At 35.9% G+C, this 12,290-nt stretch overlaps 1 protein-coding gene across 2 annotated transcripts in view; it reads right to left on the reverse strand.

Annotated features, from left to right (window-relative positions):
* The window catches only part of LOC138691001 (pre-mRNA-splicing factor CWC22 homolog), a 33,924-nt gene extending 21,846 nt beyond the window's left edge, over positions 1–12,078 (reverse strand). For both annotated transcript variants that reach the window (XM_069812632.1, XM_069812633.1), the window contains exons 1-5: positions 10,659–12,078; positions 9,377–9,505; positions 6,235–6,423; positions 3,481–3,634; positions 470–619 (exon numbers count right to left, since the gene is read on the reverse strand). In XM_069812632.1, coding sequence (XP_069668733.1) covers positions 470–619; positions 3,481–3,634; positions 6,235–6,423; positions 9,377–9,505; positions 10,659–11,744 — 1,708 coding nt within the window. In that variant the 5' untranslated portion in view covers positions 11,745–12,078. The remainder of the gene's footprint in view (positions 1–469; positions 620–3,480; positions 3,635–6,234; positions 6,424–9,376; positions 9,506–10,658) is intronic.
* Positions 12,079–12,290: the final 212 nt, after the last annotated feature.

The following is a 12,290-nucleotide window of genomic DNA, read 5'->3' on the forward strand; positions in this document are numbered from 1 at the left end:
ATTTTTTGTGTCTAAGGATGTACAGAAATCAATCATAAACATCTGAAATAGATTCGGAATTTTGCTAAAACAGGCTGTGTATTTGCAGATCCATTCAAATGTATGCCTTAAAAGCAGGATTTTCCTTAAAGTAGGAATTAATTACATATTGTTTTTACAATGGGAAGTTTGAAACCATTCCTTAAAAAAAAAAAAAAAAAAAAAAAAAAAAAACAGGAATGTTAAGACAAGGTTTTACTGTATTTTCATTTTCTCTGACACGATTCCACTATCCCTCCTTGATTTTGATGTACCGGTAATAAACTCCACCTCTATGGTGCATATTGGGCAACAGCTGAGATCACAAAGTAATCTTCCGTTTCAGCACGATATTATTTTAAGGGATACATGGGGGGTCAATTATGGATAATGTAAGGACCACTCCTGGAAAAACCAACATAACTAGGCCATTAACTAAGTAATTATTCACCATTTTCACTTTCTTCTTCCTCGTCACCACTTTCCTCCTCTGAACCTGATCCACTCTCTGAATCACTGCTGCCTTCATCTAGGATTTCTTTTCTGAGAGTGCTATACTTCTCTTCGTTGGCTTCATACTCAGCATCAAATTTGAACACATCTGGAATAGCAATACAAACATTTATGTATATATTATTTAAAATACATCACAATTCTCTTTTAAATTAATTATGCATTACAACAGAACTGCTACATTAATTTGAGACTAGCAAAGAATTGCACATTATGTTTCTAAGGTTGCCAGATGTTGTGTATTTTACAGAATGTCCCGCATTTGAAACGAAAATAAAATTGTTCTGTATGCATTCCATACAGGAAACCAAAAATCTCGTATTTATGAACAGTGTATCATAGACGGCCAATGTTTTTTTCTTCCTTTATTTCTATTACTTGTACAGATATTGTGTTGTAGAAATACCACAATGTGCATCATTTTTAATACAGTAATGTGTTTGAAATCAAAATGAATAATTCTCCTTCACAAAGAGGATGTGTTTATATTTATATGAATAGAACATTTATTTATTAATTTTTAAGAACATAACCTTTGCAATTATATTTTCGCAATCTGAATCCCAGGCACCAATAATGTACCTTTTAAGTTTTAATAATAGAAATAAACTGACGATTTGTAATAATATAATAAGGTTAATGTGTAAGACTAAGATACTGTATACGAGGTCTGTCTAAAAAGTATCCGACCTTAAATTTTCCCGCGCAAAGTAGTGATTCTAAGGCGGCGCCACTGTGCACGGTGGAAGGAGGAACCTTAATGTGCATGCTTGAATTTTTTCACCGCATTCGCTTGTGTCAGTCACTAGCTGGTGGTCGCCAAGTAAGGTGCTGTTCTAAGTGTTTGTCGGATTTAGTTTTCTCGCAAGATGACTGAACGAATTGAGCAAAGATACTGCATCAAATTTTGTCAAAAGCTTGGTGATTCTCAAAGTCAAACAATTCGTAAGATTCAGCAGGTGTTTGGGAAAGATGCGATGGGTGTAACACAAATTAAGGAGTGGTTCAACCGATTCAAAGATGGCCGCACATCAGCGGAGAGTGAGCAGCGTTGTGGCAGGCCCCAAACTGCTCGGAGTGCAGCTGTTGTTGAGAGGGTGCGAAATTTGGTGATGGCAGATCGTCGTTTGACCGTGCGGGAGATTGCCGAAGAGGTTGGAGTGAGTAAAGATTCTGCACATGCAATTTTGCGTGATGATTTGAACATGAACCGAGTGGCTGCGAAATTCGTGCCCAAGTTGTCCCCGGAACAAAAAGACCTCCGTCGTGATGTTGCACAGGACCTTCTGGACACCGCCAACACTGATCCTAGGTTTCTGAACACCGTGATAACTGGACATGAGTCATGGGTGTACGGGTACGACCCAGAAACAAAAAGACAGTCGTCGCAATGGAAGCATCCCGAGTCTCCAAGGCCGAAGAAAGCGCGGCAGGTGCGAAGCAAAATCAAGGTGATGCTGACTGTTTTCTTTGATGTCCATGGAATTGTGCATCACGAATACGCACCGGAAGGACAAACGGTGACAAAGGAGTACTATCACAATGTTCTCCGGCGACTCCGTGATGCAGTTCGGCGCAAAAGACCAGACATGTGGACGGCGAACAACTGGCACTTGCATCACGACAACGCCCCCGCACATTCATCCCAATTGATCCACACTTTCTTGGCCAAACATGGAATTACAACCATTCGCCAACCTCCCTACTCTCCAGACCTGGCTCCTTGCGACTTCTGGTTGTTTCCAAAATTGAAGACACCACTGAAAGGATCCCGTTTTGAGAGTAGAGAAGAGATAATGCGGAATGCGACGACGGAGCTGAACACCATTCCAAAAGAAGACTTTCAGAGGTGTTTCCGGCAGTGGAAGGATCGGTGGGCTAAGTGTGTGCAAGCACAAGGGGCCTACTCTGAAGGGGATTAGGGTCCCAACCCCGTCAGGTATTTGAAATATTTTTTCTGGCTAAAGGTCGGATACCTTTTAGACAGGCCTCGTATATTGTATTCTTATACTGTGTTTTAACATGCTAGTACATGGTATGAGATGGTGCTCATAGATTTTTCTCTCTCTTAGAAGTTCCTCGAATTTTCCTCCAATTCACTATTACAACTATCTCTTATTCATATTGTGAGAACCTGGCAATACTAGAATGATATGTTTCAGAGCTAAGATAGACTGATACTAAATCGAACTTGTGTACAGTGTGAAAATCAGAATGAAAAGTGACTATCATCATCAATATCAGTACTTGTGAATGATAAATGTGTTTCCTTATAAACTATTGAGAACACTAAGACATTTTAAAATAAAACACTGATTTCAGATGATACCAAATGGGTGACAGACAAGCAATTAGTTAAGATATTGATAGCATACTTTATAACAACTTAAAACACACTGTATCACAGCATACATCATAAAAACATTCATGAATGTTTTATGACTAAAAAATATCGTATATTGTGCCCAAGACCACACCAGCCTTTTTAATCCTTGGAGATATGAGAAAATCTTTCTCTTCCTCATATTTTATTTACGAAATCTTATGGTGATTGTAAATGCAACTCAGCAGTAGTGGCCAAGGCAACTTGCAATATGGTAGAAGAGTGATACATATTTATCACTGTACAAATATTTTAGAAATTATATGTCAAAAATGAAAAAAATTTGGTATGTCAGTAACTAAGTTGTCTTGTGTGGGGGTCTGCCACCAAGCTCGTGCGTAAGAAGACATCCTTGCCACTGTGAGAGTCCTAATGTGCTGTGTAACATATCATATTGTGTATATGTTATAACCTAAAAGAAAAATTTTATGTGGCTAAGCTCCACTGTAAGCCTGCACTAAGCAACTCTCAGCTAGAAGGGAAATGACCAGTTATCTACAATTAGCTGAAATTTGTTTTGACTCATTCTAAACATTCACTAAAAGACTGATACAATGTACACATACTCAGAATATCTTCTGGATCTTTGGCTTCATCCAATGTGATGAGATGTGTGAACTGGTCTTCCTCCTCCACCAGGTCCAAGTCCCCCATAACTGCTTCATGATCCCGAAATTCATCCTTCCTCACTTGAAATATTACTTCAATCATATATTGTACCTAATGAAATAAACATTAAACAATTCAATTAATTATTGGTTTCAAACAATATTTACTGTTTTAATTGCAATTAAAAATAAAGATGTCCAGAACTCAGAAATGAAGACAATGTCATATAAAAATGAAGATACATAGCTCCTGTATGTCTGTAACTTTCTACACGTCATGTTTTGTATGTAAAAGGAAAAGTTAATGCAGTTAATGAATCGCTTAATTTTCTGAAAAATTACATTTACGAATAAAATAATACTAACAACAAAGGCAATAAATGATTGATAAGACATACAGTTTCACGTAAACCCCTATTATTTTCGATTACAAATTATTTATACATTTATTAAAATAAGCTTGTGATTTGATCCCATGATCACCGTCTGAAGCTTTGCAGTCAATGACTACACTCTGCATACTATGCACAGAACAGTAACGAGTTGGCTAAACTTATCACTGATTTCGACACTTTATGTTTTGTACTGTCATGGTCATCAGTACATAACATTACTAATTAGGAGATGTTACTTATAATGACTTTATAAGTTTTGATTTGAAGAGCCTGCTTTCTTCCTTATCTTGTATCCTAGCCATCCTACCAGAGAGCTCTCATCTTTCCCATGATCCTTTCCGTGCCTAGCATAGACCGACCTCCTACAGTGTACCTTGGTCAATGACTCTGTCGGTAAATTGGTCTACATAACTGGCTTCATATGGGTGAATGACGAACAGTCGAGAACTCACCATTAAAAAAATAAGTACCGGTACATGTAACAAATTACTATTTATTTGAAAATAGTAAGGATGTGTTATTTTTGCTGTACATTGACATCTTCTATATTAACAGTGCACTCTTATTTCTTTCATTTACAGAATATTACAATGTTTCCCTTTTTTGCCTCAATATAGTTACAAGAATGGGGCACAATTCCTTTCATTCCACTGCATGCGTCAATCTGTCTCCTTTCGATTGTTTTTAGTTGGTTAATTAACGACGCTGTATCAACTACTAGGTTATTTAGCGTCGATGAGATTGGTGATAGCGAGATGGTATTTGGCGAGATGAGGCCAAGGATTCGCCATAGATTACCTGGCATTCACCTTACAGCTGGGGAAAACGTCGGAAAAAACCCAACCAGGTAATCAGCCCAAGCGGGGATCGAGCGCAACTTCAGACCGGTAGGCAAGCGCCTTAACCGACTGAGCCACGCCGGTGGCTTTTCGATTGTTAATTTTCTAGCATTTACAGGAGTTGGCCATCTTTCTTTCCCATACACATTTGCACATAGAACCAAAAAGTCAAAATGAGAACATCAAAAATGGTTAATTTCAAATTAACTTGGGAAAGTATCTCTGAGCACATTAAAGCAGTAACTAAACCATAATATACGTCAAATTACACAGAACACATCACTAATAGCAACTTCAAATTTGCTCACACAGAATACTTTTAAGTAAAATGTAAAAGGATATCTGGAATTTGAATTGTTCATTAATGCAACATTTTTATTATCCAGGTATACAGAAAGTATCTCTCTCTTTTTTCTATATAGGGTATGTATAGACCTACATAAAAACTCATGTGAGAAAGCATAAGAGAGTGGTTACAAGCATGTGCAAATGTTTCTTTTAAGACTAAACAAATTACAGAAGATTTTCTCATCTTTAAAAAGAGGGTATAGAATGTACATATACAAAAATTAATTTTCCATTTTTCTTATATTAATTTAATATAAACTCCAGCTTTATACCTATAAATGACATTTTAAGAAATCTATAAAATTGACCATGTCATGCATTAAAATGTCCTCCAATGCAAACACAATAACAGCCAGCAATCTGTATCACTAATTTTCTCAAACATACAACTTCCAGAATTTAGAAAGAGGAAAAAAAAAAAAAAAAAAAAAAAAAAGTTTTCGTTTTTCTTATAGTAATTTAAAAGACTATGAACTTTTAACTTTATATTTGTAAAATAAACTTTAAGATATCTATACAACTGACCAAGTCACGCATTAAAATGTCCTACTATGCAATCATAATAACCAACAGGCAATCTGTAATTTATCGTACATTTTCTTAAGACTGCATTGTTTAAAAACTGTTTAAATCATACCTTCCACAATTTTTAAATTATTGCATGAACTCTTGCATGACCCCTTTTCTTAGTAAGATAAACGAACTTCAACTCAATCGTTAACAGAAATAAAAGAAAAAAAATAACAATAAAAAATAAAAATTTCTTAAAAATTTAAATATATAAAGAAAAATATTTTTCTTCTTTTGGAATGCAGATATTCTGACCATTGAGTTGGGGCTTGTTAATTTGAATGTTATATTTTAATACACAAACAGATTAACTAAAAAATATTTAAAATCTTGGAAGTCATTTTTAAACAGTAGTTTCGTACAAATTACAAAACGAACATTTTGAAAATTCACAATTCCATAAACTTCTTATGCAGGCAAAGATTTTTTTCTATTAGATCGAAGAGCAATTTTCAGATATTAAGCATACAAAATTTCATCAAAACCCCTTACAACTTGCATTCCAAAGAAAATGAGTCCTGTCTAATTTTAAAGTGAATAACTTAAAACGAATTACTAACTCTTTTATCAAGCTGTCCCTCATGCAAAATGTTGCGCAGCATCTCAAAAATTGCGTGAAGTCCCTTGTTTGACACTTCCATCAATTTCATGCCACACTCCTTAAGGAATGCTATTGCCACCTCGACGGAATCATCAGTTGGGCTTTCAATAAGAAGAGTTAGGATCTCCAGGGCCACGATCTCATGAGCCTGCAACAGATCAAAACAAATATACTATGAAACAAAACAACTACGAATCCTGTAACTTTAAGAGAATTAGGAATACACAGTGTAAATAAAATATTCTGAGATGCTATAAAAATAACAAGACAGAGCAAAGAAACAGAAAATAATATTTTAAAGGTGCAATTACTTCCAAAGAAAATTCAGAATATTAAATACAAGAGACAAATCCAGGTAATAGGCTTTCTCAAAACAATTAACATAACAGTCTTATATTTCTTGAAGTCCTGGAGTTCATTATAGGAGAGAGGAGAGGAGAGATGGGATGAGCCCCACCAACTGATTTCCAGCCTTTCCTTCATCATATAAGTTATTTGCATTAATATGTGAAAAAATAATCTGGATAAATTATACTACAAAACTTTTAACCACAGTTACAAACCATGCAGGCCATCTTCTATAAACGAATAAAACTTTATCTTGTTCCTTAGACCCAGTGTTGACAACCACAGCCCACCTACTGCAGAGAACTTTTCTAACATACTGTATAATAGCAATACAGGATGAAGTGATATAACTCTGCAGATTGAAGCAGAATAGAATACATTAAAATAAATAAAAATACCTTTTACGTTTTATAATTACACTCAATCCAGCCCTTAAAAATAACCCAAACAGATAATCAGCACAAGCAAGATTCGAACCCACTTCCAAGCGCAGTCTCGTATTAAAAGTACAACTTGCTATTGTGTGAGCTACACTGGTGGCCTCCATCTTAAATGACTTAGTTGTCAATGGTTCAATGAGAGTGAAGAGACGAGAGCAGCAGTACTGAAATCTCAAGAATGGATTTCAAAGTAGACAAGGTAGTTGGTTTCCTCATGTCATATGTTCAAAAAAAAAAAATTTGTGATTATGTGGAAATGTAGAGTAGATGCCTAAATTCTTTTACCAGTAATAAACATCTTCATTGCTTTTTTTTTTTTCCTATAGCCTAAGTGACTTGACCCATACTTTTGAAATCTGTCTCCTATCCTGGCAGTGCTAGAGTTAGTCCCTCACAGACAATCTGGTAAGAAAAGGATATGATTGCATAGCAGCGTCAAGTTAAAAAAGCACAGAAAGACAAAATAAGATGGCTGTTGATACTCTAATTCAGGGATGCAGAACTGGCGAGAGAGGGAAAAGCATTGGTTCCCCGTCCACAGTCCACCGGCATTGAATGACGTCTCTGTGACCCGTATGCAGTCACATAACACAGACATGAATACAAATCCCCTCCCCTACCAAGTCAATGATGCGGGACTGGGAGGAGGGGATGAGTGACATATTCTGCCATATGACATACGCTACAATTGGCGCACACTTCTGCAAGCCTGCTCTAATTGGAGAACATGAGAAGAAATCACAAGGTGTCTACCAGGATAACGATAAACAAATCCAAAATTCTTGACTTTTTCATGCCTTTTTCTTGAGCTTTTTAATCAGTCGTAGGTGAAGTTGAAAATTAGCAATTATGAAAATAAAATATTTTTAAGCACCCCTACCAAAAGACCGGTTAATCTTTGTGTTACTGCACAAAGTTATTCACAACTTTTACTGCATGGACCCCGTGCTTATTTATTTGATATGAAAGTCAAATACAAAGTTTACATTACATGGAGTCCACAGCTGTGGAGTAACGGCTAGCACGTCTGGCCGCGAAACCAGGTGGCCCGGGTTCGATTCTCGGTCAGGACAAGTTATCTGGTTGAGGTTTTTTCCGGGGTTTTCCCTCAACCCACTATGAGCAAATGCTGGGTAACTTTAGGTGCTGGACCCCGGACTCATTTCACCGGCATTATCACCTTCATCTCATTCAGACGCTAAATAACCTAAGATGTTGATAAAGCGTTGTAAAATAACCTACTACTACATTACATGGATTATTTATATTAAACATTATCCATTTTGGGCCCGTCATGAGCAATAGAATATTTTTACGGACATATACACAAGAATGAAAACACAGCACCAACTTCACTCTGAGAATTACTGTTATACACTGAAGGGAAGAATAATTGTCATCTAAGAGGGAAAACTGCCGCTGATATACTGTAACTGTAAACGGCAACAAACTGCTTGGAATCTAACAACAATGTGTACAACAGCTATGTACTGTCAGTTTTTGTGAATACTAACTTTGGCACAGTTATTACGGTATGGGGTCCATTTTGGTCCAGATTTTTTTAACAGTATATCCGTAAGTGGAAGGAGAGAATTATTTCCAATATACAGGAGAACATAAATTATCTGAATACCGATCAACCGAAAGCATTTCAATTGGCAAATTCAAATTTGCGCGAGATTTGGCGGCAAAAAAAACGAGTCACTTTTGAAGAGAAAAAAAAAAGGGACTTCTTTTTCTAAACTGTAGACTGACTTTAATGACCATTTTGAACTTGTCAAACTAGGCTAGTCAGATCTGTTTTATTTGTAAGACGTGTGATACAAAATACATACTATATGTACAGTTTTGTGTTTAATATCAGTGTATCTTTGTTTCATACTGCGCCTATGATACCGGTTCAATTTGTTTTCGGAAATGATTGGTTATCAGAACATCCCCTGTCCCCAATTGTTTCGGATAATCGATGCTCTACTGTATATTTATCTTAGTGCACTTAAGGCATAGAAAAAATAACACAAGATAGGATTTCAAGATTTCAATAATATTTTTTTAAAAAATTGTGGATCCCATTTGTAATGCAAGGGTTAAGATAAAACTGAAAATACATTTTAACAAGATAAGTAAACTTGCTGTGCCTATCAATGAATGCAAAAATTAATGCTTTAGACTTCAGTTCTTTATCATTGTGATAGCAAAAATTCTTGACATTCTTGATATACCTGCCAAGTTCTTGACTTTTGACTGGTAGACACCTTGTATCAGGAAGGTGGTGATTCACTAACATACTATTTTGTAACTTTACTTGCTTACCACTCTCTGATTTACGAGATGAGCAACAAAGGTTGCTGCAGAAATGCAAATTGTCTTGTCATTCCTCTTGAAGCCACGTCTGAACTGGATAACAAGTCGTCTCAGCAGCAATTCTCCAATATTCGGAAACTGTGAAGAAATATGAAATAGTCACAAAATAATACCGCAATAACTTGATAATAACTGATCATATTTTTATGCTGTGTTGTACATAATATTAAGGAAAATTTGAGTTTTCTTACACAATTTTAACATGTGCATTAATGTTGCTCGGACAGAGTACAATCAATATTCGAATTCAATTTATGAATGACAGAGCATGTCTTGTGTGACAATAGTAATGGCATCTGTGATTCCAAATAAAATAAATCCTCGAAATCCCTTACATTAGAATCCGAATGTATGAGAGAAGTTTCATAATTATTTCCCTGGATGATGAATTGATCGAGATGGTCTGTCTGGCCACCAAAGCCACCAAATTTGATCTCCCTATACTCAGACCTAACAACTACCATGGTACCAGTAACTGAAGATTGTAAATCATGAGGGCTTGATGAGGGATTAGTTAAGCGACAGGTAACAGCAATTTCATGACATTTCTCTTGTGCTGCGATGGTGTTTACCCGTATTCAAGTTTCACCAAGCCTTGTAAAAGATTTAATGGCCTATTTAATAATGTGTTATTACATTAAATGAATGTGATAATGTTAAGGGATCATATTTCTTGTAATTACCGACATTAGTCGAAGCACTACTGATAATATTTGTATAGCCTAAGCCTTGTATTTAAATTAACGGAAACATTTTGTTCTGCAATTTCTTAGATACACAATTTGTCATTTGTTTTCTATTCACTTCGTGAAACTTATTTAAAAAATAAGTTAAAAAATTAAAACACTTAACTTTGACTTATAGGCCTATTTGTTAATATTTTATTCGTATGTATGATCATTTCTTCTAATTGTGTGTAGTATAAATTTCTTCAGTTGCGAACATAATTTATATGCATAATCCAAAAACAACGAAGCAAGGAAGTCAAATACTGACGATGGGGTGAAGGACTCTGAAACGGCCGTACGTGCATATCAAGGTTCTACCGTATTTTAATACAGTGAAGTAAGTCAGTGTTTTAATTTTTAAAACTGAAATTATATTTCAAATTAGCCTGTATAATTTGTATCAATAATGCATTCGTAGGGCTCTAGTACTATTTTATAACTGTAAGCACAATTTAAACAATGAACATAAAATAAGTTACAGTAATACACTGTTATACACTTACCTTACTGTTTACCACTGCTACTAGGGCAGCGTATACATGTGTGAAGGTCGGTGAAGCTGCTTGTGCCTGAATAATTGAACGGCAAAGCAATCCTCGCCCTCTGACAATATTTTCTTTCAAAAGTTCCCGCACTATAATGCCAATGTTTCCTGTGTTCACTTTGTTAATATGTCCATGTATAGATTTCTTTAACGCTTCCCACGCTATCCTTTGATAGGCAGCACTTGATTTGTCTGTAATCTGCGCTTGCATCATTCTTAACTTTGCTGGGGGTATGTATGCACCACCTGTTCTTGATGTCAACATATCAATAGTTTTCTTTTGTGAAGGCATAGCATCAGTTTGTGATGAATTTTTTGTACTTTTATCAATATCTTTTCCCTTAGATTCCTCGACGACTGGCATGGGATCATCATTTCTTCCCTTTTGATCATTTCTGACTGATACATCCTCACTAACCTCTCTTCTTCTCTTGACACTTTCCCTCAAATTCTCCTTGTCCTCAAAATTTTTACTCCGTTGATCTTCTAGTAGGTCTACTCTTGACGACCCACCATAATAACGTGGGCCTACTGCATTATCTTCCTCTGAATATTTACCCCAATACTTATCATCTTTCCGACTTTCATTGTGAGAGGACTGCTTTCTTTCCCAATATCCATGATCTCCATCTTCCTTTTCACTATCAAACGTCGAATGTTTTCCAGGTTTTTCTCTACCGTCATGTCTTTTTGAATATTTCGATTTTCTTTCATCCCTGTGACGCATCTTCAAATTTTCATCTTCATCCTTTTCCCGTCCTGTGTATCTTTTTTCTTTTTCATTTCTAAATTCGTCTGTTGACTGTCGTTCACGACTTCTTGGACGTTTTCTACGTTTGTCGTCGTAATCTTCTCTGTGGTAATCTCTCATTTTTCCATGAAAATCTCTTTCCTTACTGTCGTTAAACCTTCCTTTCTTTCTCTTTGTATGTTGCTCACTCACTCCACTATCTGATGAAGGGGAATGGGCCCTTTTTCTATGCCCTGCACGGTTATTATATTCAGGAGGGATAAAATTACGCTCTTCTTTATTTCTGCTGCTCATGTTCGAAACGTAAAATTAAACAAGATCCAAATAGGCTATCTTACGTTACGTACATTCTTTGCCACAATTCATGTAACACTGTACAATAAATCAGTCCTGCTGAATTTGATCATTAATAGTGAAGTTTCACATTAAGTATTGTACCAGTTACAATGGCCTGAATAAACACTGAGACACAACTTTAGGTAACTGCATTCACACACAAAATATGTTCCTATGAAATATCTTCGAACGTTTACACTTTTAAGATAAAAGGTTATACATCTTCACAAACATACACCAACGCAACCCAATAAACCTCCCATCTCCGTCATTTACCAGGGATGCCAACATTTTCGATCTCACTCCATTTTGCAGGGATACCAACATTTGTTATCGGAAACACTGGTTATACTAGGTTACAATGCGGTAAGCTATTATTAAAGATTAATAATTAATAGGTATTATCACACAAAGTTGGGATACAAAGGAAAAAGTTAACGGATTTCCCATACTTTTAAAATTGACCGCGAGTTTCGCCTTTACCCAACAGATATCAATAGCTGC

This window comes from Periplaneta americana, chromosome 16 (genome assembly GCF_040183065.1).
Source record: "Periplaneta americana isolate PAMFEO1 chromosome 16, P.americana_PAMFEO1_priV1, whole genome shotgun sequence".
Lineage (NCBI taxonomy): Eukaryota > Metazoa > Arthropoda > Insecta > Blattodea > Blattidae > Periplaneta > Periplaneta americana.